We start from the raw sequence: 27,471 nt of genomic DNA, 5'->3' as shown, positions 1-27,471 counted from the left end.
AAGCCCTGTTTACAGCACGACCGCTTTCGGAAAGAACGTTTCGTGATCCGGTTTCTTCTTGCGTGCGGCGAGGATACTCGAGCGTGACCAACCATTGATACGGACAAAAACCACCGTGACAGCCGTATAATTCGGCATGAAGCATAGAGGACCGCGATTCGTATAGATGTCGGAAATGATAATGGGAGGTTAAAGGCTGTAATGATAGCAATGCCCTTGTATTCCGCCACAAATTAGCCGCGAATCTGTTGAACTAAAGTTATTCGGATCACATGCATATCGGAAGATGTTGGATAATAAATTTATCCTTGTAAGTGTGAAATCTCTGTTACCTGAGTTTCTGAAAATACTCCTGGTCACCTATCATGGGCGGGCACAGGGCATCCACAACACAATATGTAGTCACGCAAAAACGTATGGTGAATGCTTGTAGTTTTAAGTCAAAATATCATCATCATCATCATCATCATTGGTTTATTAGCAATTTTATCAGTTCAATACACCACAAAAAATGCGATGCAATGAGTAGACAGGAAGATGTCGAAGCGACTTGGATTTGTCAATGGAATCGGACACCCACCTTGGCCTAGGCGTAGTAAAGAGGAGGCATGCACACTGAATGAAAGTAAAGAATACAGTATAGAAAAAGAAAGCGACAAGAAATAGGGCGGCATGTCATGGGAAGCGAGATCGATAGGTCAGTCGTGGTCCGGTAATCTTGAGGATGGACTGTATTTATTTAGTAGTAATTGCTTGTATTTCGACTTGAATGTGGACATGCTCGTCGACTGTCGGATGGCCGGCGGGATACTGTTCCACACATCAGGTCCGGCATATTTGATGGAGCGATGAACTTTTCGGTCGATCATATGATATTTGGACGACGTGGACGCGCGTGTGTTGTACTTGTGCGCTTTTGATTCAGAGGTAAAGAAGTCATTGAAATATTCGGGGCAACGACCGCAGTGAAACTGATACATAAACTTGGCGATTTCTAGTTTCCGCATATCTTCTATGTTTAGGACGCCGAATCTCTTCAGCAGCGACTTATTGGATGGGCAGCCAGGCCCCTTTGGGGCCCTAGCTATGATTCGGAGCACTTTATGCTGTAGTTTCTGCAGTGGCTTGAGTGCAGTTTTACTGGCAGCCCCCCAACAGAGGATGCCATAATGTAACTTCGATTGGATTAAGGATTTAAAGAGTATCAGGAGAACCCATGCTGGCATGAAGCGCCCAAGGTTGTAGAACAGGCCGCACTTCGGTGATAATTTAGTTTCTAGGGACTGAATATGACTCTTCCAGGACATGTTCGAGTCCAGTAAAACTCCGAGATATTTGGCATTATCTGTGTTGGAAACGGGCTGACCAGCGATATTAACGGTTAGGTTATTTTTTGAATATATGAACTCATGTCTCAGTTTTCTTATATATGATGTACTGCGATGAATTAGGTAACGATTACTTGCGTATATGCAACGAATAATTAATTTAAACGAATACAAATGTGGTTTTCGGTGACGTTGTAACGGTTTCAACCTATAGACCAGGAGTTCTCTATTAGAGTGGACCCACTAATTGGATAAATCGCGATAATGTTGATAGGAATTGGTGTCCGTTTCTTTCCTTCATGAAACCCAAAACAAGTTGCTACAGGCGGTACACCTTCGTATTCCTTCAGCATCTTTACGAACAACCGTTGTTGTCGTTCTCTGTAATCACGATGGTTCGGCATTCGTGGTTATATTACACCAGGTCAATATTCGTGCATAGGATTCCTGAGCTGCTGTATTATAGCATTGCCCACTTAGTTTTACTCTGGCGCATCAGGATTATCATACGGAGCCTGGTCCTCGGAGACAAAAACGTCCAGGTCCACCGAGCTTTATGATATTAAACAGACACCCGTGTGAGAATATGATACCAGTATGACAACGCTCTTTTCGGATTAAACTCCAATGATGAGCTGTACGCCTTACGTCACTAGTGACATAAGTATTTCTCGTGGCCTATATTTCACATCCAAGAGAATAATAGTATTTGGACAGCGCACGCCTTTAATAAGAGGTCTCAAAGCGACTACAGATCATATTTTCTCTTTACTAGAACAATGCGATTACACAGGACTCTAAACTAAGAATTAATATTTGCTGAGAACACTTGAATTCCTTCTTGAACTTTTTCGTGATAGATCGGGCGGTAAAACCAGAGTCAGGATGAGAAGCTTGTTACGATCGACACATGTCTTTTTGTTTTGTTTCAATCATATATCGTCGTGTCGTTAGCATGAGGTTAGGTCGTGATAAATAGGGCGAATAAATATTTACAACGGAGAACATGTGTACGGAAATGAGTCGCATTTGATGTGAGTAATCCCAGAGAAACTTATTCCCCGTATGTTACAATATACTATATGGCAGAGCGGAATCCAACAGAGATCAGTGGTACGTCAGGTACTCCGACATTTTCGGCAATATTGATTGATATAGGCCTATGTAAAGGATTCGGTTGCGTACTGCACTTAAAATAGACTCGTCGCGGTTAAATGGGATCTGTTACTCAATCGACTCGAGGGTTACAATTCGGTTTTGTACCCAGTTACAGCCATTGTCGGGTTACTGATTGGTTGCCTATTCTGGTATCCATATATCTACAATGTCCAAGCAGTCGCTAGTTAAATGGTGTCAAGTACCATATCAGTGCTTGGAAATGAATGTCAAATCGAACCGCTGTAAACGAGGTAGTAGCCAAAAATCTTAATAATCTATGGGAAATAAGTATCGCCTCCCTAGTAAATGAACCAATATTGAAAGGATTTTGTAACACAGAATTGTGTTTGTGACGCTTTGAAGATACTCTAGCCGCGGTGATATTGTCGATATATTTAGTGACAAAATCGAAATGATAAAAAATAACGAGTTACCTTATCGCAAACATTCTCAGTACATCACGTATTGTTCATTCAGTTTGCAGTTTCAGAATCGTTAATATTAATGATGGTGTGTCTATGAGTGGTATAGTGGGGTCATCAATATTCCAACTTTACTGTGCACTGAAAAGCGAATTCCAGCATGGGAAGCGGGCAGGTCATCGGTACCCTGATATTTATATCAGCTTTGATTACAAACATTATCGCGCTCTCTACGCACGGATGGTATTATTCTTCGACAACAGCATTCGGTCTCTTTCAATCTGTATCCGGAGCTGATTCCGTCTCTTGTGAGTGTATCAGAACAGCTGACCCGACTCATTAAAAACATGGTCCTTTTTCACATACAGTCACTCGAACCTCCGCCGAGAACGTTGTCTTCGCTCTCAGCATAATAGCTGATGTGCTTTTACTCGTGGCTATAGCAGCGAATGCGTTTGCTTTTCTCGAAAAAGGTGACGGTATAACAGGAATCCTAGGCGGCGTCTTGGGAATTGTAGCAGGTAACAACGTTGATTGAGTACGATAAGGCCGTGTTGACTTGTGTGCGAGTTGGGAATACTGTTAACGAATGGCTGGTGTGTTACGCTCAGGTATTGCGAAGGATATTGCATTGACGTTTACGATGCGAATAGGTGTATGTACTGTGTTGGTGTGAAACAGTGTTGGGATGACTCGAGACATGACTTGACTCGAGTCTAACTCCTTTTTCGTATGACTCGACGTGACTTGAGTCACTTTGTAAAAACGACTTGACTCGGCGCTTTAGTAACGTAGATTGACTGGTGACTCGGAGCAAAATTTACTAGCCAATTTCAAGTCATCAAATAAACGGTGTCGATTAAATGACTTTATCTTGTTTATGTTGGTATTGTTCGCGACACGCATGTGTGACTTGTAAGAGCAACCAGTCATTCACGGATTGTACGTTGAACAGATACCCCATTGTCACATCAAAATAAATTGAACGCGAACGAAAGGGCCAAAGCTTGCCTTAATGTGCTAGCAATAGATTAATCTAATAACAACGTATCTTTGTTCCTTGGACGACTCTGTGTACACATTACGCAGTGCTCACCTTAACCAACACTCTCGTATGATTTAAAGCGAACGAATATAGCCCATGCGTTTATATTCTCGCGGATGTGTAGGTAGATGAACTGAACCATACCAATTTGTTTCAACTTCTCAAGACATCGTATTCGATCCTCTATTTCGGCTCACTACTTTATTAGCAACTCCACGCGTGTAAATTCGTTATTTGATTCAAGATAAATGGCCAATCAATCTGTATTTTACACAGCTAGCAAAATGTAATGACTTATATTCATCATTCATACTTCGATAATTCAATTTGACTGGAATTGTGACTTGACTTGACGTGACTTCACTCGAGTCACCTTCGAAAATCGATTGACTTGAATTGACTATAGTAAAAATGTGCAATGACCCGAGATGACTCGTGACTCGAAGGCAGTGACTTGATCCTAACACTGGTGCGAAAATAAGATTTGTTTCGCGTAATTGGGTCGCCTTTAAAGCAATTATGGCGTAATTAGACAGCGTTAAAAGAAACACAGTCTGTTATCGTTAGCCAGGGCATAGCATAGTATGATATGGTAAGGAACGAAATTTCGGTATGGAACATGGAAATATATATATGGTATGGAAGGTTTCAAGTCTAGCATGTAAAAAAATAAATACATCCGTTCTTGGTACAAAGCTGAATATGGTATACTGAATCGTGGTATTTTGCACGTCCTTATTACGGTCTGCGTCCAAGCTCACGAAGCCTTGATTGACAATATGTCTATCACATTGGTTGGTAGTAGTATAAAATATGGAAAATGTATCAAATATAATATAGAATATAGATGAATATTGGTACAGTATGGAAGTGAGTTAGCCGTGGAAAATTTTCGTTCCATTACAATATACTATGACCTCTTTACAGCGAACCAATAACAAACATTGATTGTAATTTACAGGGGTTAGTATGATTATATTTTTCCCAAGTCAATTACTATTCAGGACCAGACATGGGGTAATCGCGATTAGTAATCGTAATCGATTACGACGATTACAGCATTTTCAAGTAATCGTAATCGCAATCGATTACATTCGAAAAAAATCCAAAGTAATCGTAATCGTAATCGACTACTTCACATATCTAATCGATTTCTTTGTGAAAGAACGATTACTTTTTATTTGTACAATGAATATGACATAACCGAACATTCGTGAACATGGAAGAGATATTAGATCAGGTTATTGATAGCGCAAACGGTTGATTTTCAAACGTCACTGCTCATTATTACGTCAAGAAGTATTAGCTTTGCTATTCCTTGCGTAAGAAGTATCCACACGTAGTAAATATATATTTGATGTACATTGTTGTGTGATTGTTAGAACAGTGTAAACCAGTGGTTCGTAACCTTTTTCGACTCATCGCCCCCTTATCACGCTCGAAACATTTTCATCGCCCCCCTATAACAAGGCGACGCAAATCCGAGTTTTATTAACATCTCGTGACCACTGTTCCCTCTAAGCTGCGAGCGTGCGCAATTGCACAGTGCTAACACGGTATCTGCACACAGAAAATCTAAGCTGCGCACAAAAAAGCCGAAGTGGTGACCTTTTTTAGTCAACACCACAAAATTAACGAATAATTCCGCAGTCCAATCAAAGGGATGACCTTTTTTTAGTCGTAACGCACTGCTGTCCAAGGGATCGCGCTGTGAGTTGGTGAGTGCGCACATACAGCGACAGCGTTTTGCCTAAAACCTTAACGTTCGACGATAAGTTAGATGGCCATTACTGTACTATTCGGTATCATAACAACATACTGTCCTCCACAAATCTAACCGCACAGGGTTATCAATGTCTTGGCAATCATTGGAGTTACTAGTAGGCGATAAAAATATGGCTTCTTCAAGAAGCAATGCTATTGTGTTACGTCTAAAAAGTACACCAATTAAAACTACATCGGTAATTGAGAATCAACTGTTTCGCTTGCTTCATATGTCATAAATAGGGTTGCCAACGGCGGGAAGGCTCTGGGAGTCAAATATTTCATAACATAATGCCAAACTGACTGAAATATAACCAAATTATCTCAATCGTTTGAGATGTCTTTACGTGTTGATCAGTTTCAATGGTTCAATTACGCTTAACTTACGATCAAAATTACGCTGCAAGAAAGTAGGCTACACTTTCGTGGAATTAATTTCCGTGTGCATAAGGTCGTCAAGTTACATTTACTGACGTCAACAATTCTGCAACCAAATCGGCACGAAAACGAACCAGCAAGTTTTCCAATATATCAGCTTGCATAGTTACATCACGAATTATATATACGGCCTCCATATCTAGACTCGGGGCGGGCTCATAAATCCCAGCTAGAGGATACCTGGTAGCCTAAATGACTTGCATAACAAATCGGCTTTGGCAGTGAGTAGCAGATAAAGTGACTCGGGACCTATAATATCGATGTAATATAGGACAACGATTTATAAGACGTAATACCCTAGTATGCCTACTGCAGGTCTAAATTATGTAAAACAACCTCAATATTTCATTGGGTGCGCGGGTAAGGACCATACTTGCTACTTATCTAAAATGCTGAAAACAAATTTTCACAGTGATAGTTGAAGAAAATCGAACGAGCAAAAATAGTGCCAACGTGCTAGACTCGAAATTCTGGTGCCAACTAACGTGAAAATGTACCAATATTACAAAATTTGGTCCCAATATGCGCCAATTGGCAACACTGGATACTTCGCAATGACACACTAATTAGCAGTTTTGACAGAAAGTGTTCGTGCATGGTGGCTCACGCAGAAACAGCTGATATTTGATTATGATGTAACAACTGCTGTATATCCATCGAGAATAAACGCACGCCAACAACCCGACGGTACGAGGTTCAGAGAGTTCGTAAAGAAATGAAAAATAGGTGTAATATGAGGCAAATTTACGTAACTTGAAATTTATTTCAGGTATCGCAGGCTGGAATGGGTCAAGTATTGAGCCAGTTTTCTATCAACATCGATCTCATATAAATTGAACTGCTCAATAAACCAAGCACATAATGAATCATATTTGACCGAACGTTCCAACGTTTTCGCCCCCCTATCGCCCCTTTCGTCCGTTTTCGCCCCCCTATCGCCCCCTTCGTTATTTTCGCCCCCCTAGATCGCCAAATCGCCCCCTGGGGGGCGATATCGCCCACGTTGGGAACCACCGGTGTAAACCAAGCTGCTTATCAGGTTATCAAGACACTCCAGACGCCACTACCTCGCAGTAGATAATATAATCACCACTCTGCCTATAGTTTCAAATAGTAATTTATGTATTGGTATTTGGTTATGCTTAGTTAAACACAGTCTAACCGTTCCTGCTTGACGAGCAGTTGGCCTATCTATGTAGTATACGTATGTATTGTACGTACACCGGACAGAGATTTGAAATTTTGTACTCCTCAAGTAAAACATTGCGATGGTTAAAATCAACAGCTGGTGATATATTTCGTAACCGAGCCGTTCTTTGCCGTTTCTCGTAACGGCATATTTCAGTATCTGTATTAAGTGTAAGGTAGAATTTTAAGTTCACTTCATCTTATTCTCATATGACTCTACTTGGAGCGGGTGCCAGTAGTTATTTCACAATTCTTCACTCGACATTTATACCTGTCCCCATAGCCATCCGCTTGTACACCATGTTCACGTGGGTTGTAGGTACAATCAGGACCAAAACAGCAATTCGTCCCCCACTCCAAACATTGGTATTGGTAGGGTTGTAACCAAAGTCACAATTGTCTGAGTCACAGGTCAATCTCACTCCAAGTCAAGTCGAGTCATTTTCAATTCACCCCCGAGTCAAGTCCGAGTCCAAGTCAGCTAGTAGAGGGTCGAGTCCGTGTCATAGTGTTTGACTCGAGTACGAATCCAAGTAGTTATGTTCTCAGATCAGTTTTCAGATCATTCCGGTTCAACCCACTTTTTTCAACTCTGCTCGAGTGATATGGAATGGCTCGTGTTCATAATATCGTAATTTTCATCAGATTTCACAGTTTACGGCCCCATTTCCAAGTATCAGGACTGATAGACGTAATACAAATAATGTGATAACTTTACTATTTTTCGAAGTTACATGGGATGTCTGTCTTGGCCGTTTTAGTCTCGAGTCATATGACTTATATGACTTGCATGACTCGAGTACATGTCGAGTCAATATAAAAATTGACTCGAGTCGAGTCAATTTACGCATTTCAAAAAATGACTCGAGTCAGATCTAGCCACCAAAATATCGCGACTCGAGTCGAACCCATAGTGTGGTCAGTTTTCAAGTTGATGACTGAATTTCGTAAATAGTATTGGTAATTGCATGATACTGCTATTCATTCAGATTTACCGGTAGAGCTGGGGGCACGTAATTTATAATTATAGCATCTGGCATGTTGTTATAATTAATTTATTGTATGTTGTTAATTCGTGACCTCGCGTCTTTTATATAATCAAAAGTTACTGTAGTCGCCAAACGTAGCAGACTAAAAGAAAAACTTTCGTGAGACGCACACACAAATTGTCATGTCTTCATTCCTCTGTGACTGCCCCGGTTGGCATTTGTATTGTTTGGGCTCAGATTAGATAGACCGGACTATTCGTCACGCCCACAGATCGCCGCTACTGACAATGGACACATACCCAATGTTTTGGCCAAGGTCATTCTTTGGTAGCACACTTTGGGGAGCTGCATGTTGGCCGTAAACCCGTAATTGCATACGTCTTTTGGTGTGTCGTGGTGGGGTAATGACCGCCACCGAAATGCCTATTCCTATAAATTATGCACGCTTTTTTTTTCTTGAGGAAGAGCGGTATGCATTTCAAAATCAAGTTATTTAGAGACATTAAATCCCGAAGCTCGAAGAAAATTTTCGAGTTAATTAACTCTTTTGAAAATACTTTTGAGTCCCCTTAGAGCTCGCTCCCGGTCCTACACTCTTAGCGAAAAGAGTGGTTATACTCACCCCAAAAGGTGGTACACGAAAACAGAACTTACGTAACCCTGCCGGTGTGAATGACCAGAATCCACCCCATTCCTTGCGGTGTATATCGGATATCTCACCCTAGCCATTAGAATTGATTGGGGCGGAATTTCAATATATACACCCCACTTGAAATCCTGCATCTTCTTCCAAATGGCACGCTATTGCAAGTAAACTTTCTTGATTGCATATATTCGATATCAATTGAACCATAATAACATAAAATGGAAACATATTTCGTGAAATAACAAAAACAGAGATCCCAGCGACGGAGAAAAAATTCACTGAAAATACTGCTCGAAGAACATTGCCCATGTAGTATTGGGAAGTCGCCTCCTCCAGGTTTCCGAAAAACACTCTTGTACGGCGAAGGCTGAGTCACTATCTTCAGCAAGAACTTGTGGCATCATCCTGAAATCAAAATGCATATTCACAACCCAAATAACAGGCACATATGCTGACATGCATAACTTAATGAAAGACCACAAAAATAGAAGCCATTACAAAGTATATATATTTTCACAAAGTACTTGCAAAAAATCAGATGTTACACTTGCTAAGGAATTGCAGCACAGACTGTGGTCCGATAGGGTGAACGTACCGCTATAGGAAACATGTTCACACACGATCACTGTATGTGTGGGCAATTAGGCATCGACAAGATGGAAATTGATGGATAGTTTTCATGCAAGCCGCATGTAACAGGCAGACTTGGACAACTAGAAAACGTTCCCTTTTTCCAAATTGGATTGGAATTATATTACAACTACAAGTTTTTTTTTCGAATTAGAGTAGAATTAAAATTTGAGCTACACAGTTGGAAATTAGATTAAAATTATAATTCTACCTAACAGTTTTTTTCAAATTAGATTAGAATTAGAATTACTGAAATCGCCAAAAGTTGAATCAAACTCCGTTATCATCAAATCATAGTTCATCTTATGAGCATGAGAATAGCAAATGTCTACTGCACAGTAGGGGTGTTCAAAAATGACTTTTTCTTTCAAATTCTACTGGCTACTTGATAAAATTGTTAGGTTACCTAATTGAAGCCTACACACAAAATTTGGTTCGATTCCAACCGGTAGCCGCATTGCTACAGGAGAAGAAAGTTTTTTATTTATTATATGAAAATGAATAAAAGAAGATTTGAAATTTTCTGTTCACCCCATTAAATTGTTAGGTTTTCTATAGAAACATTGCTCAACCGATTTGGCTCAATTCCAACTAGTGGAAGCGGAGTTATTGCCGTTGAAAAATATTGGATTTTAATATAATAGTATTTTTACGGTGACCGATTCTTTAATCAGTTATTACAGTTGTGCCCACCGTAAATACTATTTTATTCAAATCCAAATTTTTCGACATCAGTAACTCCGCTCCGGCTGGTTTGAATTGTGGCAAATTTGGTGGGCATCGTTTATAGACAACAATTTCATGGGTGAACAGAAAATTTTGACTCATTTTAATATAATAAATTAAAAAAACTTTCTTCTCCAGTAGCAATGCGGCTGCTGGTTGGAATCAAACCAAAGTTAGTGTGCAAGCTTCAATAAGGTAACCTAACAATTTTATCAAGTAGCGAGTAGAATTTGAGAATAAAAAGTCATTTTTGAACACCCCTACTGCACCGCAAGCTTGGCTCGTTTTGCATTCTACAGTTCTCCTGTAGCCTTTTCAGGAAACCCAGACATTAGATTAGAATTAAAATTACCGTAGACCATAGAAAGATTTCATAAATTCGATTAGAATTAGAATTAGAGCATAGAAACATTTCACAAATTAGAATAGCTTCAATTAGTATAATTAGACAACTAGAATATCTAGTTGTCCAAGTCTAGCAACACCACCTGTACCAGGAATAACTGAATATATTTTTGAAGATTGTTCCTGTTAGTAGTGTCATATGCCATTAGTAATTCTATATTAGTCGCGAAGATTCATATTGCAATTTTCAAAGTACAAACTTCCGAAAAACTACTTACCATACTTGACTATTTTTCCGACATTTCGTATTCTACTTCCACTTGACGTAGTTTTGACTTGTATTGGGATCTGTTGCATCTACTTGTAATCGAGTATAAATTGACGGGGTATTTCTACATAGACTTGAGTAGCAACGCTAGTAACTTTGACCATCTCTGCTTTGGTTTACTTCATATATGCGACTACGAAAGTTGACATCAGGTGTCGTTAACAAAGTTGTCATACCTGCTGGCTTGATAACGAGTCTTTCAGTTGTCGCAGCATACTCCTAAACTCGGTTAGTTCCAGTGATATAATCTTGCTCTTGGAGCATGCAGTCTTTAAGCAGCATCCTAAAATTTAAAAAATAATCAGAGAAAGAGATGCATGGACTTGATTTAAATTTGACTACTTGGTATTAATCCAAAACACGAAACGTTTTCTAGTTGGGCAATATTGACTTTCAGAATGGATTCAAAGCGACCGCAGATACAGGTCTGATTAGGAAACCTTGACTTGCCTTAGCCCAGTGGTTCCCAACCTTTTTCGACCCATCGCCCCCTTTTCAAGGTCAACACCGATCATCGCCCCCAAAATTTCGTGTACCGAAAATTGGGCATACAAACTGTAATCACCGGCGGGTTGACTAAAAAAAAAGGTCAAATTTTCGGCTCGATGTCTAATTAGACACACTTTTGTAACTAAATTTCCGTGGGTTGACTAAAAAAAAAGGTCAGCCGTTTTGACGCGTCATCGCCCCCCTATCGCCCCTTCCTATTTTCGCCCCCCGTCGCCCCCTTTGTCCATTTTCGCCCCCCTGTCGCCCCCTTCGTCATTTTCGCTCCCCTAGACTGCCAAATCGCCCCCTGGGGGGCGATATCGCCCACGTTGGGAACCACTGCCTTAGCCTATACATGGAAATTTGCAAATTAGCTGAATGATAATGATTACCTTGGAATATAAGCTGTTTGATAACGATCCTTTACTGTTTCGCAGCATACGCTTCCACCGTTGAATGTGACGTCGATTTGGTTGAAATTCCATGATATTAGCTTGTATAGCAGCATCCTAAAATTGAAAAAATAACCATGAGGCATACGGTAAACGTTTAGTTGACAATTTGGATTGGATTCGAAAGGCCCACGACATCCGAAATGTGTACTGATGTTGTAGCCTTGACTTGCTTTATGCTTGTAAATAAGCGAGTTAAAGTACAATTTTGTAACTATCCTACGCATAGTATATTACTCACCAACAACATATTTGATTTCACATTCACAGAGTAAGAGTCTGCTACTAATAGCAATCAGTCCTTGAATCTAACAAAAAGCAGATTTGTGCATATGCACAGATCGTATGTATGTCATATCATGAGTCAAGAAGTGCATATATTATGATTTGTTTATATTGATCGAAAGGATAGTTTGATAAACTTTGGCAAGGCTATGTTTGCCTCTTCATATTGGTCAAAACATTGAAGACCCAGCTAATCCGTGCATTGTTGCACACCGAGTTGACCGCAGTAGTGCGCATTGCTACTCAAGCCATAGATGTCAATTTCTACTCAATGACAAGCATATAGAAGTGGCTACGTCAAATCCATGTCAAGCTGCTTCAAATTAAAATAAATATATGAACAGAACTCAGAGAAGTAGTTTCAAAAGAAGTAGTCTGGTTGATGGGTCACATACTCTCAACAGATAGTCTGAGTTGGCCACTGCAAAATATGTTCAATGAGGTAAGCCTGTTCCTAGTCAAGTCTCTCATATTCATAGTGATAGCAATATAGCATCGTCATATTTTCACCCATGTCATAATATCATTAACATTTACTGGCCCCAATTTACGGGGATCGAACGCTTTCATCAAATGTCCATTGCTCACCTCAGATACCATTGCTTCATATGCTTCAGCCCTTTGCTGTTTGTATGTTACACTTGTTTTCTCATGAGGAGAAATCAATAATTTCATTCTTCAAGAGCCCCAAATTTGCGATCTTTGCCCATGCAAGTCTGAAGTAGAATAGATAATATGTTTACCTTCCTACCATAACATAACATAATATATAATGTGTATATAGCTCAGTGATAATGACAGGGTGATAGGCCTATAAACATAGCTCTGCATAGTCAGTGGTAGGCTACCCTTTACACTTAAACAGGCCGTGATGTGCTTTGGTAATCAATATAACGACAATCGAGTCGATTTTTTTTCAATGCACTTACAAACGATGTCGCTCAAACCCAAATTACCGTAGTTTATAATCATAGTTTATGCTGGACCTGTCAACAGTATCTCCATTAGAGACATTGAGCTACTGTGTCTTGGAGATTGGTATCGGTACTGGTGATACAACAATTTATGTGAATTCAATGTATCGTCACTACCGGTACGTTTAAAATTCCTACTTGCTACATATAATTCTGTTCAGTACAGCTGCGACACTGAGTAACAGTCTGAATCGGATCTGTACTGGAAACGCAACGGAACAAATGTTCTTTACTACAATAGTACAGATACGAAATGTAACTCACCATCCAGATATTTTCAATCTCGAAAGAGGCTTTCTTCACAGATTCACGACGACTAATACGGTCAGTCGATAGCCAGTCTGGTCTCTTCAGCGCGGAAATACGGCATATAACGAAACATTTTACATAGCTGTAGCCAAACATAGCAGCAGCTGTTCTGGTGACGACGGTTTGTATATTCCCTTATGATGTGACAATTGACTCACTGATGTAATAACTATATTGAAGTTAAGGATCTCCGGAATATTTGTATGTATACTATAATTGATTTATCGGAAATATGGATTTGATAGCTGTGAAGCTGCAGATTGCATCATAATAAGCTTCAAAAAGTCTTGCAGTACTAGATTTATCTTCATAGATCGAACCATTGATAAGATCCGAAAGCTGTATGCGAATTGTCGGTTAGGCTTAGTGTGCAATTCATAAAGCTACCAAATAGTGAATAACACATCAATATAGATATGAAAATAACCAGGAAACTTTGCCCAATTTAGTCCCTCTTTCGCCCAATTCAATGATTGTTCCGTGACGTAACCTGGTGTTCCATTCTAATTTGAATTCTTGCTACGCCCATATTGCGTACTGCTCATATAAGTTTGTGGCTGAAATTTAACTCCTTCTAGTATTCCCAGCTCTAAATACCCTTAACCTGCATTATATTGTGGTTATACACTAATGCTGTGCGGAATAGGCCCGATATATTTTGTACATATAGGCTACGTACAATGTACATTGTACAATTGTGCATTTGACGTGACATTAAAGAAATTATAAACCAGTATCGTGACAACTTCATAATGTGTCGTATTTTTGCCACACACTTGAGATACATCGGCCACACTATAGTAGACAGGGTGAAATTTCAGCCAAAGTACGAGTACCGCAGTGCACGATAAATGTGAATTACAATATGATATTGCGGACTTAGCTATTATTCATTCATGTCAATGTAGCACACGAATGTTATACAACGAATGCTTATTTGTCACTGAAGCTGAAACTATATGCGTAGGCGAATTTACTTGACCGAACCGGGTTAAATCCATAAAAACTGAACAATGGAACATTGCCGAAGCCTACCCAAGAAGCCTTAAAGACATGGACAACAATAAAGTGGGCGAAAACACGCATTTTCGGTGGATAATTCAACCCCAAAGAGAATATGTCCTACACGACCTACAGTTAGACACAGCAGAGAAGTTCTCAAGTGCCCATACAATGATCAGTACAGTGATTCGACTGAATTTTTAACAAGAATGCAGACTTGCCGCACCCCTGCCTGCTTAACCAGGCTTCTGACCGACACAGACTTAAAACTTCAACAGTAAAGTTTTGTGGAAGCGGCTAGCGCGGATTGAATCCCAAACTTCATATTTGTCTGACAAAAGGTGTAATCTTTAACAATTCACCCCAAATGCCAATGCTTGGGGTGTATATCTTATGGGATATGTGTGTAGGGGTGTGTTCGGCTCATTTCCACCAATAGCTTAGGTGTAAATGACAAATTTAGTACCCAATAGGTGTGATGACCCAAAACACACCTTACGCTAGGGTGTGAATTGCGAAAACACACCATTTTCGTTTACAGTGTATTGGGGAGTTTGGGGTGTGGCAGTTACAGACCTGGCAAGAATGCAAATCGTTGGGTGCGACGAATAGTCCTGCATAGAGTTGGGCAATGGGTGCATTATGACGTAACAAGCAAATGACGTATGATTTATAAAGAAAGTTGTTATCTAATTAGACCTTTTCATCGCAAGTATTATATTGTCTTCCAATATCTCTTCTGAAATTAGTTCTAGGAAGCAAAACAAATGTATTCGTGAGTAATCGTGATTACTTTTGAAATGTAATCGTAATCTAATCGACTACTTCCTGATTTTGCTGTAATCGTAATCGTAATCTTAATCGCGGGATTCACAAGTAATCGTAATCGCAATCGATTACATTCGTGAAGTAATCACTAGGGATGGTGTGAACCTCTGAAAGGTTCAGGTTCGTGTGAACGCGAACCTTTTTGAAAGGTTCTGTGTGAACACGAACGTGAACCTCGTGACGTCACGTGACGTCATATTGCTAATTCCAACCCTATCTTCCAATGAAGTGATAGCCTATATTAATGTACACGATACCTAGCGAAGACTCGGTCCACATAATGCCACAATGCTGAAGTACATGTCGGCGTGTTAAACGTCGCTAAATGTATCAACACTCAACAGCGGTAATCAAAGGATATAATAATTGCGTAAAATCAATACATTCCGTCGCTTTGCCAACAATTTCGACGAGGACTTACCAAGGAATATAAGCTGACGCCTTAACGGTCTTAGCCAAACCGGACAATGTGTTCGGAGTCTGAGTATTGCTATGCTACATTGATATTGAGCAGTGTGTACAACTGGTTTCAATACTCGCTACCGATACCACAAACAACAACAAGTTATGCAGCAGTAGCAAGCACCTTAATCGCACGGATTTGGTTTTAATGATACAGTTAAGATATGAAGTCAAGATTGACCCCATACGCCCGTTCGATTTTTTACATCAGAAGACGATATCAATATCATTGATTGGTTGAATGAATAAGCATCATTTGCTGACTACGTATATCGCTCGTGATCTTGTGTGATTGCGGGTCAAGTTCACAGCAGATAGTCACTAAATATTCACAAACGGAAAGCTGGTTATTCCGAGAAAATTTTTGCAACAAAGCAACTAAAACTTTTAAGGTTGTCAAGGTGCATGGTGCATGCTCGTTAAGCGTTGATAATGATTGCGTAAAATCAATACATTCCGTCGCTTTGCCAACAATTTCGACGAGGACTTACCAAGGAATATAAGCTTACGCCTTAACGGTCTTAGCCAGACCGGACAATGTGTTCGGAGTCTGAGTATTGCTATGCTACATTGATATTGAGCAGTGTGTACAACTAGTTTCAATACTCGCTACCGATACCACAAACAACAACAAGTTATGCAGCAGTAGCAAGCACCTTTTAATCGCACGGATTTGGTTTTAATGATACAGTTAAGATATGAAGTCAAGATTGACCCCGTACGCCCGTTCGATTTTTTACATCAGAAGACGATATCAATATCATTGATTGGTTGAATGAATAAGCATCATTCGCTGACTACGTATATCGCTCGTGATCTTGTGTGATTGCGGGTCAAGCTCACAGCAGATAGTCACTAAATATTCACAAACGGAAAGCTGGTTATTCCGAGAAAATTTTTGCAACAAAGCAACTAAAACTTTTAAGGTTGTCAAGGTGCATGGTGCATGCTCGTTAAGCGTTGATTTTTTATGCTGCCAGCACCATGCATGGAGTGGCCCGCAGTTGAAATGCAATAAATTTGAGCCAAAGATCTTATAATGGAGTGAAAATTACAATTTACCAAAAGGTTCACAGTGCAGAACCTACCAAGGTTCTGTTGTGAACACGAACCTCTAAATTTCCGAGGTTCACACACAGAACACGAACGTGAACCTCGCGTTCACACCATCCCTAGTAATCACCCCATGTCTGTTCAGGACATATGTTGTAAATGTAAATCCAAGTCCATATCCTAAACGCATTCGCCGTATCGTACCCACATCTAACGCCTAATATGGATGTGACTAAAATTCATTCGAAGGTTTAATCTTTCCAAGTTGAAACCGACCAGTCCTGAAATAGTCTCTCAAAAACCTGATCAAATTCGTCCTGGCGTATTGTTACTGAATAATGGAAGCTCAGTGTCAACGCCTCGTTGTTTCATGGTGCTGCGATTGTTCGGAACAATGACGATGTTCAGATTTTAGGGTGGATTTAAGGCGGATCCAGCTACCCTGATTGATTGAAATTTACATTCTCGGAATCAGTATGACAGATAGCTCAGGTTGAGGCCCATTTCATTCATTTCCTGTATGTGTGGCCACACTGGCCCGCTATAAGATTAATTAAAAATATGCATAATTTATATTTCCAACTTCGCAGGGTTCGATGAATGCATGTATAATTGTATAGTGATTGTGGGGTTGAGTACCTTATACAACGGGTTAAAAACCACTGTTTCGTTCTTCTCACAGGAATCTTTCTCATGATTGGGATGGCAAGCTATACCGGAGTGAGAATTATGCAGGTGGACGGTGTGACTTTGTCGTGGGGATACAGTTTTGCGCTTGGATGGTTGTCATTCAGTCTGGCAATTCTTGGCGGAATTATCACACTGACTTAAGCTTTTTAAATGATTCTCTTTATGTCCTTTTCGTCACATTCTATTTTTTCTTATAAATTATTGTGCAAATATCTTTTTCTCATTAGGTACCTAATTTTCATTAGCGCGTCGCAACTTTGCCGTTGAACGGTTACTGTGAGTAAGATATATCCTCTCAAATTCGTTTTTCTGCCAATTGAACATGTTTGCTAGGAAATTACATCTCTGCCATAAGTTAATTGGTATCCATTATAGCGCGCTAGCAGTCTTCAGATGTAGTCATGAGCAGTGGTCAGTAACGGAGTACTTCTGTTTGTTCAAAGTACTCAACAATTTAAGTAGTTTTTATGTAATTGCAACCATTTAGACAGGATGTTGTGACTTTAGACCAGGGTTAATAATGCGGTACCCGTGGGTGCCAGGTTGCCGGTCAGGACCACATGCGTATCCCGCCGTCTCAGTAGCAAATACTAAACGAGAATTTTAAAGGTCGAACACATGAACAACTGCTGAACATGGGTCAGATGACCCAGAGGAACACGCGAACGCCGTTTTCGATTGGGACGATGCTCGTCTTCGCTCTCGCGTAGACTTAACAGGAATTTAGTTAATATTCCCGAGCCTGGAAGCGGAGAATGGAGCTTCGACACGGAGTTTGGCAACGCAACTGAACTTGGATACGCTGGTGTGAGTAGTCCCTAGTCCCGACTAGAGTTGATCTGTTACTGGTAAGGAGTGGAATGTAGTGTAGAGAAATTCCTATCCCTCCAGTATCACCTCACAGCTTGCAGCATAGTGTGTATTACGGTTAACAGAACTTTCGGAGTAAAATAAGTCAGCAGGTATACAATGCAAAGAGGTCCGGACACTTCGTGATTTCCTCTCATCATTTGCATGATCGTCGATAACACTCTCACATTACACAAATTTAGTGAGACAGTCTAGCGAACCTCATTTTCCCGCCAAAGCGAACACTCCACATGTGATAGACGAGGAAAACGCAACCCATCCAAGGATTAGCTGTACCCCCAGGAGAATACAGAAATGGAAGTTATGGTGTGACCGTAGAATGCGGTGTGCGTAGACATTCCAACCAGAATAAACATTGCTGAAACAGCTGAAAAGCGTGTTATACTTTATCTATGGACAACACTGAATTATGTAGCTGAGCATTTATGATTTACAATTAATCACACAGACCTATTTGAATGAATCAAATCACCCATAGATGCATTTAAACCAGGGGGCGCGGGACGCTCTCAGGGGGGGGTCGAGAAATTTTTGACAATTTTGTCAATGTCTGTATAAATTGTAACTAAACATGTGTTTCACAATTATTCTGAAGATACGATTATTGAAGATTAAACCTAATTCGTATTCTAGAGAGCTTGACAAACTCAAACTCCAGCAGTCGCGCGCAACGGGGTATAGGCTGACTTCAACTTCATTTGAGCAATTTTTTGATATTCTTTGAAGATTTAGAGAAATTCCTACGTGCAAGTCATTCATTACTCTATAGCTTTGGCAGTAGCCCAAATCTCTGTGCGCTAGGTAGCTGTTGTTGATAGCTGGCGAACTGCACTGCCTAAGACAGACTTAGCTTGGCAGGACAGAACGACGCCGTGCTCTCTGTAGTCACTACCAGCATCAGGATTAGTCTCAGTGCAACCTACCTTGAAATTTATTGATGTCCTTTTCAATGTTTTTTTTTTGTTATTTTCAAACAAGTTTGGGGAAGTTTGTCAGCAATGTAAAAGACTAAACAACTGTAATGCGGATTCAAAATTGGCGTATGATATACCTTATGTCTATACTATTATATCAGGGGTGGGCAGCTCGTACGGGCACATGCGGCCGTAGAAGGGAATTTGTGCGGCGGTCGACGCCTAATTCAATTAGTATGTGTTGGCAGCCGTAGACATGCAAATTGCAATTACGAATTCACTCCCGAATTTCCGAGAGATTTTATTGTATCTTGAAATTTTCTTCGCGCTCCGCGCAATTCAATAAGACTTCATTTTTCGATTTTAATGCAGTAGTGCCCTTCTTAATTGAAGCAGGAATGAGAATCCTCAAGAAATAACAATTCATTCGCGGCTCTGAAAAATTTTTGCGCTCCGCGCGACAATATGCACTTCCAGCAAACTATTCATAACATTGTCACTCGCGATTTCGGTGCGTACAATAGGCCGTCGTGAAAAGTAGAATAATCCGGAGTTCATCGGGAATGGATATGGACAGTTTACCATAGGCATTTTGCGTCCAGATCGTTCATTGCGGCTATGCCCTGGAATGCGGCCTTAGGCTACACAAGTAATCGAAATGCGGCCATGATTAGCAGGAAAGTTGCCCACCTCTGTATTAGATGATGTGCTCTTTTTGACATGATGATAAATGTAAGGGGGTCAGGGGGCGCGATTTTTTTGTCCATCGCCAAGGGGGGCGCGTGTCAAAAAAGGTTGAGAACCGCTGATTTAAACCGACCTCATCAGTCATCACCCAACCAAAATGATGTACATCGTGATTCAATAGAGAATTGACCTCAGTGGTTCTTAACCGTTTTATCTCCCGCGCCCCCTTCAAAAATTTTTCGAGTCTGGCGCCCCCCTATTGTAAGGACTGTAGTAAAACAATGGGTAAGTGGTCGATGCAGGGTTTTGGGTTGGGGCTTCACTATAAGACCACTCGACTAATTAACGGTATAATTGTATGTGCTATCTTGGGGATTAAATCCAGGTTGTTATAGCAACAATCAGGCATGGCCTATACCGGCTCATAGCATTTGGTTCGAGATCGATATACACATCCCGAATTTTCTGCGATTGACAATACGGGCAGGTTGAGTTTTGCTTTATTGCTTTGTGTGACTAATAAACAAATTGAGGATGTGGTAGAGATTAGCTCATATTAAATTTAGTTCGGCACCAAGCTCTTAACTTTAACGTGAATGGGGATAACAACACTTAACAGTATGGCAACATTCTCGTGGTCATACCCCGTCCCTGTAAAGCGAAAACTACAAATTTCGACTTTCAAATCATTTGTAAATTACCCTTCCTCCATTATAACCATAATGACATTGATGTACGTACAACCAATCAATGGACCTTTGTCTAGATGGGAATATTGTATTTGGGGATGACTATCGGTTATCAACTGCATACCATCATGGTATCAATCGAAATGTGCATTCGTACTGCATCACCTGAACGTGCAAAATCGCCCCCAAGCCTGAAAACTGACATTGCTACGGAAAAATATTCGTGCCGCCATATATCTTAGGATTGCCATTGCAATATAAGTACAAGTATAGTGCGGGCGTGTCTGTCGCTTGTGCCTATACCACCAGTATTTGGACATTGGCTCAGAAGACACGGTATCACTCAAATCTTCATGTGGAACTTCGTTGTGTTGACTGTCAGGTTTAAATCAGTACATCGTTCTCAAAATATTAGCCCTGCATTATCAAATGAATGGAAAACGAATTAGGCATATACATACCAAAATCTTGAACGGAAATGCTAAGAAACATTTATTGTAAAATAAATTCATTCATGTTCTTTCCTGTGGTAAAGGTATGTGATCTGTGAAGTTGGATAACATAATAGCTTAAGTTCCACGAAAATCGAACCAACTTGAACACCAAAAAGTCCGGCACTGAAGTTGCTGCCGTAAATCCATCCCGGTGAGATTATAGAGACACAAGATTGCAAGCCAACGCTGCAAGGATTCCGATTCAACATACGATCCTTATTACGCCCATTCCTCGATCCGTGTGGCTAGAGCAACAACTAGCGCAGTGTGTAAAGAGCAAAATGTTCTGTGGAATTGCGCCTATTCTAAAGGCGTGAAATTACCTGTTTTCCATTATCCAGTGTTTTTTGGAATTATCAATATTTGATCCTTGATTCTGACTTAAAGAAGGGGCCCATGAGAGGGTACACGCTATATTTCGATATTATCCGTGATTGCTGAAGGCATAACAATATATCAGGGCTATATGCCATGACTAGGGTTGCATTTAAGACAAATGATGTTTTAAAACACTTCATTTAGAACAGTGGTTCTTAACCTTTTTTCCTCTAGCGCCCCCTTTCAAAAATTATCGTACTCCAGCGCTCCCACCCCATATTGTAGGGACTGTAATAAAGACAATGGGTAAGAGGGTGGGCCGTAACAGCATTTCGCCAGTCCCAATAAAAACGATTGTTTTGGCCACCTATAGCGTGACAAACCAAACTTCTTGGGGCTTCGCACCCAAGAATCTCGTCGCGTGATTGCGATAGTGAGCAAGGTTTGCACGGCCTGGTCGCTCTTGCCGCCAAATTTTTCTATAATGCATGAATGAACTGCTGGTAATTGCAAAAATATGTCGCTATAAATTTTTTATCCTCTCAGCCCCCACGTAATCAGATTTGCCAGTAGCGCTGAGTGAGCTGTTCTCTTGAAAAATAAAGGCCAGCTAATTGATAATTAAACATATTTGAGCGTGCCCGTTGGTACAAAGTACTTCGTTACAAGTTGTTATTTTGTTACGTATTGTCCGCTATATAGTAAAAAGATATTAAACACATAAACATATTAAACTGAAGTAAGCACACGGTTCAAAATTGGTATTTCTTCACTGGCAAGTAATTTTTCTCTAATGGATGTTATTTGGCCTGTGGGGTGCAGATTACGACAGCATGATAATTCGGCACGAGCGATCTAAGCACCTATTATGGACAATTAGACATATATACATCAAAGTTTACGGTCAACATAAGGGCAATTATGAATTGGATATAAGTCGCGCGGAACGCGAAAAATAAATTCAGTTGAGCTCAGCTTTGCACCCCCCTTCAGATGCTTTCACGCCCCCAAGAGGGGCGCACCCCCAGTTTGAGAGCCACTGCCTTAGAATTATCATGGTGACATATAATAAGGAATAGTAAAATCAAGTCCCTGCATTAATTCGATTTTTAGTACGCATTTTATCAATATTTTCAATAAGTTTCTTTAGACTCTCGCGGGTCGCACAACACGGTGTTGCGGGCCGTAGTTTGCCCACCCTTGTCGTATGGTATAGTTGGAGCCATCAAAATAGTCCGTTTAACAGCTATAGCACGCAGAGGAGGTCAGTAACGAAGTACGTCTACTTTTTCGAAGTAGTTTTCCTCTACTTCTGGTACTTACTAAAGTAGATATAATCTTCCTTACTTCTACTTCTACTTCATAATATTTTGTGAAGTAGAAGTAGTGTAACCCTCCAATTAGAAAGAGAAACCGGGGCATTCCCGGGCTGTTTTCATAGGGTTTTAACTTTCAATTATAAGAATATTGAAGTCAGAATTACCGTCGCGCTTCACATCAAGTAGATTTAGAGTTACAAATTTGTTTTCACGAAAGTGAATATTATTAAGGTTGCAGGTTGCATTGCACCGCATTGTCGCCCATATCACATATTTCATCACAGTAAATATGGCCCATCATATCGTTTGAAACTACCGTTTCACAATCTAGCATTTACCCATCATATCGTAATCTAGTAGCCCATGACGTCTCATAATTTGGAAAAGTGGGCTCTGACTTTTTGAGCGTTAGATCTGTTTTAGCAGACCACTGTCTCGAAAAAAGACATGAAATTCGTTTTCCGCTTTTCTGATGTAGTATTGGTATTCTTGCTCAATTCGCAGTATCATTAGTTTGAGTTCTAATTAGTTTCAGATCATTTGTCTGGAGAACAGACATGTTCAAGTCTAAAAGCAAATGTAGCGTCGCCGTCTATTTTCCGAAAATACAATTACACTATATGGCATTTTTACGTTACGCCATATTTTTTTATCATCTTATACGAATCGCGCAAAGTGTTAACATTGTATTCATCCAAACAACTCCGTATTGCTCTTCGACAAAACTAAAGGCCGTAATATGCGCGAGGGAACATGCCATGACACTTTCCGAAATGGGATGTTCGAGTAAACAAAGGATTAGTATCTCATTTCCACCAATAAATCAATGTGCATTGTACGGGAAGCTGTCTGCACCTTCCGCACTGCTGAATTTGCAGATTTTGAAAGTCCATGCGAACGTATTATGGCTGTTTTCAAAACTACTTACTTAGTTGAGTAGATTTAAAGTCAGCAAATTCTACTTCTACTTCAAGTAGTTTTATGATGCTTATTGAAGAAGTAGATTTTTGCGTCGATACTTCTACTTCTACTTGAGTAGATTTCTTGACTACTTTGACCACCTTTGATAGTACGTAGATATTTCATCATGGGAGCTATATTTATCCTATATTTTCAACTGTCAATGTCAATCCACTGTGACGTCACAATTGAATATTTCTGGCGTCGTGGCTTGAAAAAACAACAACAAACAAGAACAATGAAAATATGTTTTAATTAAGGGCTTTGCTTCAATCATGTTTGAGTTGAATTGATTTTTGTTTTAAGCACAAGCCTGTCGCACGAGAACGATAATAATGAATTCACGTTCGACTCTAAAACGAAGAGAGCCAGTATAAGACAGTATTTAACCATCATCCTCCCTTACGTGAGCGAGATTTATATTCTTTTGAACTATGAAACAATTTTGAGTGATGGTAGCATTTTGACAACACGGTAGTAATTTCTCCACTAAGACTCAAATAAATCCATTGCGATCCAGTAAAAATCTAACAATATAGTACAGAAATTTGTATTTTTAACTGAAGAAATTGTTGGCCAAATATCATGCATAGGCTCATTAGGCTGTATGGCTGTCATGGATACGTGAGAGAGAAATCTCTCAAGGCTCAGCTGCTATACATTACTTCCGCACAAATTAGAAATATAAATCTATGTAACTATGTTGGGCAGAAATGCGAAGTCAATCAATCAATGTCACTGTAGGATGGTTTGCCGCCATCTAGCGATCTCCGCAACGCGACTGCGATAACGCTGCTGATTGACGTCAGACAGAATGCTGTCCAACCAAAGGCAAAACTGTATCCCCAAGTCACGGCGCCTGCCGTGTTTCGTATCCTGTCTTCGTAATGTGCCGTGTAACAGGACATCGCAATCAAGATCATGAGAGCTGTAAAATATTTCTTTGCAGTCAGAATGTTAAAATTGTCAACTAAACTGCTATATTGCGAATACATCATCATTTCGCAAACGTGAGATTATCTTATGAGGATTGTAATTAGAAAACTTGTGATATTCGCCTCTTTTGTCTGGCTTGAGAGATAATTTTTCATGAGTAAATGCAGGTACTTGTTTTTAGGCCACAGTAGTGACATTGTATTATGAACAAATTGAAGCGTCGGGGTCACCAATGAAGCGAGAGCTCCGTTTATTGCGAGCAAAGGTAGTAACTGACGCGTAAACGCATCAACATGCATGCATTGAAAAGGGACGCGGAAGCATTCACAAATTGGTTATCAAATAATCAACACGATCGACGAGCCCGCCTTGTATAGCCGCTGCAATATAGTACTAGTCAAATTTCGACGGACTTTACTTATATTTAAAGCAACATCGAAGTAGAAGTATGATTATTGAAATTATGGATTCCTTGTAAAATCCTATTATTTTCAGTCGTACCAATTTGTCTTACCGGATAAAGCTGAGAGAGCGAGGCCAATCGACAATAATCGCCCGTCCTTTCCTATTTTCATAATGAGAAGAACAGCAAATATGATAAAAACGTCCGATATGATGTTGAAGGCGATCACGAGTTTCTCGTACTCGGTCTTCGGTCCTACAAAAGCAGCGGCTTGTCTTTTATAATTTAAATTCACCTGCAAGTTTCTTACTAAATTACAATAAGCAGCATAAGCAGCATAAATAAGCAAAAATAAAGACGATAGAAACTACCTTAGACAGAAGTAAAAGACTTGTGGTTTTCTCTGGTATTCAATCAAGTTGTTTTAAAATTAAACGGGGCATGCTGGCCGCGGAGCCCGATGACTTGAGTTATGAATTAAAAAGTAAAGCCCTCGAAACCACAGAATACAGGTAGGTTGGTGGCGAACGATTACTGCGACTAAGATCAGGCGCTATGTCATTTCTATTTTGCGTGATTGTAATGAAGAGCCGACTCATTCCCTACTGGAAGACACGCCTTCAAATCAGCCCAATAAGCCAAGTAAAACATAATTTATATGGGACAAGGAATTGTCGTACAGTTGAAAAGGTAGGATAGACCGAGGCAAACTCAATAAGAGAAACTCTATGAGAAGAAATCTATACTTGAGCAGTATAGGATACTTGGTAATGATATTTCTTCGGCGATCGTATAATTTCTTTATTGTTGTTATGATTCCACATTGACCCCAAAGAGTGGCCATACGATACCAGGAATGTCGCTACAAATCAAGCATAAATAAATATAAATTATGGAATTTTGGCCGCGGATGCCATGTGAAGAAACACTAACTTGCACTTACTGTCCAATGATCCGTGGCGAGTTGCTGACTTGAAAAGACCGGAAGACGCGCCAGGAGAAATCAGCCATGCCGGGGTGGCCAGAGCAACAATATTGAATGCCAGGGCTAGGAGAAGACCAAAGCCACATACAAATCTCAGCATAGCCATAATTACTGACAAGAAACGGTGCACAAGGCCGACAAGAGATAAGCGCCAAATCTTGTTGTTTAATAAATAACAGCAACAACAACAACTAGCAAGAAACTAGGGTTACCATATTTTTTGCCAAATTCCGGGCGCTCTTTAGCGCCCACGAGTGGATTTCAAAATGAGGTATGAACACATTGTCGATCAATATAACGTCACACCAGCAAAGCTTTGCTTCTCGACTAGAGGTGGTCACGATCCGGTTCAGGGGTAAGTGGTTGTGTGTTGTAAGCTGTAACCAGGGCCGAAGCCACATTTTTCCAGCCTCCTCCCGCCCAAATAAACACTGGTCTTGGGCCCACCGTAGAGTAATCGAGGCAACTTCTGGAGGCTTACTATATGCATCTGGTTTCTACATGTATCTGGTCTTTAAAGGATTTGAACGAATTCTGTCAATAATATTGATTCTTCAAGATATTACTATAGAATTTTGGTCCTCTCTCCGCCCGCATGATTAGAGTTATAGAGGTAGAGCTGGTAGAGGATGACGACTTCGAAAATGAGGGAGCGTAATTGTACATCGTCAAGTCATGTTCATGTCACACCGATGAGATTATTAATCAGCCTAATGCCGGGGCGCACCACTGATCCCACCACCACATCCGGTGGTTTCAAACCTTTTATGGTCGTGACTCCATTTCCAATTTGAAAATGTTCCGTGGCCCAGCTCAAAATTTGATCGGTCGGTCAGCACCTTTATCCTGACTTAGTCACGACCTAATGTGGAAGCCGATTACCTTCAACATCTTCGCGACGCCCAGAATAAAGGCAAACGACCCCAAGGTTTAGAACCACTATCGTTGAATAAAGCATCTAAACGGCTTAAACCGACTATAGGAATATACCATTCTCCTATAATTACGATTACCATTAGACTTATTTCTGTAAATGAAGGTTATATTTATCTATTTTTGATCGCAGTTATTGCGAGGCTGGTAGTCCCCATATTAAAATCAGTCGGCTACATGTGATAAATCAAGCGAAGCGCGAAGAAAACTTTCATGTAGTATAAATCTGCCCCAAAATTATATTGTTTAGGTTGATTTACGAAAAAATTATGAGTTTATTCAAGCCTTCAAAATTCCGGACATTTAGGTATATTTTAGAAATTCCTCCCGGACGCAGTTTTAACAGTGAAATTCCGGACGTATGGCAACCCTACAAGAAACATTCAAAACAAACACACATATATACAATTAT

The 27,471-nt window shown here is 40.2% G+C and overlaps 2 protein-coding genes and 1 long non-coding RNA gene across 5 annotated transcripts; 1 reads left to right on the top strand and 2 right to left on the bottom strand.

Annotated features, from left to right (window-relative positions):
• Positions 1-697: 697 nt before the first annotated feature.
• Positions 698-27,471, bottom strand: LOC145457525 (uncharacterized). The gene is made up of 4 exons (XM_080335748.1): positions 26,085-27,471; positions 25,253-25,396; positions 24,236-24,730; positions 698-994 (listed from the first exon to the last, which is right to left on the bottom strand). Exons 1-3 carry the CDS (start codon positions 26,230-26,232, stop codon positions 24,528-24,530), a joined length of 495 nt encoding a protein of 164 aa, XP_080191874.1. The 5' UTR covers positions 26,233-27,471; the 3' UTR covers positions 698-994; positions 24,236-24,527.
• On the top strand, positions 2,819-17,910 carry LOC145457528 (epithelial membrane protein 1-like). The gene is made up of 3 exons (XM_080335752.1): positions 2,819-3,216; positions 3,277-3,429; positions 17,544-17,910. The coding sequence occupies exons 1-3, from the start codon at positions 3,069-3,071 to the stop codon at positions 17,690-17,692; spliced, it is 450 nt and encodes a 149-aa protein (XP_080191878.1). The 5' UTR covers positions 2,819-3,068; the 3' UTR covers positions 17,693-17,910.
• LOC145457529 (uncharacterized) lies at positions 9,149-15,071 on the bottom strand. Of its 3 annotated transcripts, none has more exons than XR_013920914.1 (4): positions 13,472-15,071; positions 12,822-12,949; positions 11,889-12,005; positions 9,149-11,290 (listed from the first exon to the last, which is right to left on the bottom strand). It is a non-coding gene; the product is annotated as an uncharacterized LOC145457529 (long non-coding RNA). The 3 variants fall into 3 exon arrangements; XR_013920912.1 differs by having other exon boundaries at positions 9,149-11,583; positions 13,472-15,068; XR_013920913.1 differs by lacking the exon at positions 13,472-15,071 and having other exon boundaries at positions 9,149-11,583; positions 12,822-13,465.

Source organism: Botryllus schlosseri, chromosome 15, assembly GCF_051294905.1.
Source record: "Botryllus schlosseri isolate E-star chromosome 15, Bs_hap1, whole genome shotgun sequence".
NCBI lineage: Eukaryota > Metazoa > Chordata > Ascidiacea > Stolidobranchia > Styelidae > Botryllus > Botryllus schlosseri.
The sequence above is the reverse complement of the archived record's forward strand: the minus strand, read 5'-3'. Positions and strand labels throughout refer to the sequence as shown.

Bases quoted from the DNA above. Each gene is read 5' to 3' on its own strand.
- LOC145457528 (XM_080335752.1), top strand. From the start codon at position 3,069: ATGGGAAGCGGGCAGGTCATCGGTACCCTGATATTTATATCAGCTTTG. The intron at 3,217-3,276 runs GTGAGTGTATCA...TTTCACATACAG, and splicing joins CGGAGCTGATTCCGTCTCTT to TCACTCGAACCTCCGCCGAG. The intron at 3,430-17,543 runs GTAACAACGTTG...TTCTTCTCACAG, and splicing joins CGTCTTGGGAATTGTAGCAG to GAATCTTTCTCATGATTGGG.
- LOC145457525 (XM_080335748.1), bottom strand. From the start codon at position 26,232: ATGGCTATGCTGAGATTTGTATGTGGCTTTGGTCTTCTCCTAGCCCTG. The intron at 25,397-26,084 runs GTAAGTGCAAGT...CTGCTTTTGTAG, and splicing joins TCGCCACGGATCATTGGACA to GACCGAAGACCGAGTACGAG. The intron at 24,731-25,252 runs GTAAGACAAATT...AATATTTTACAG, and splicing joins CGCTCTCTCAGCTTTATCCG to CTCTCATGATCTTGATTGCG.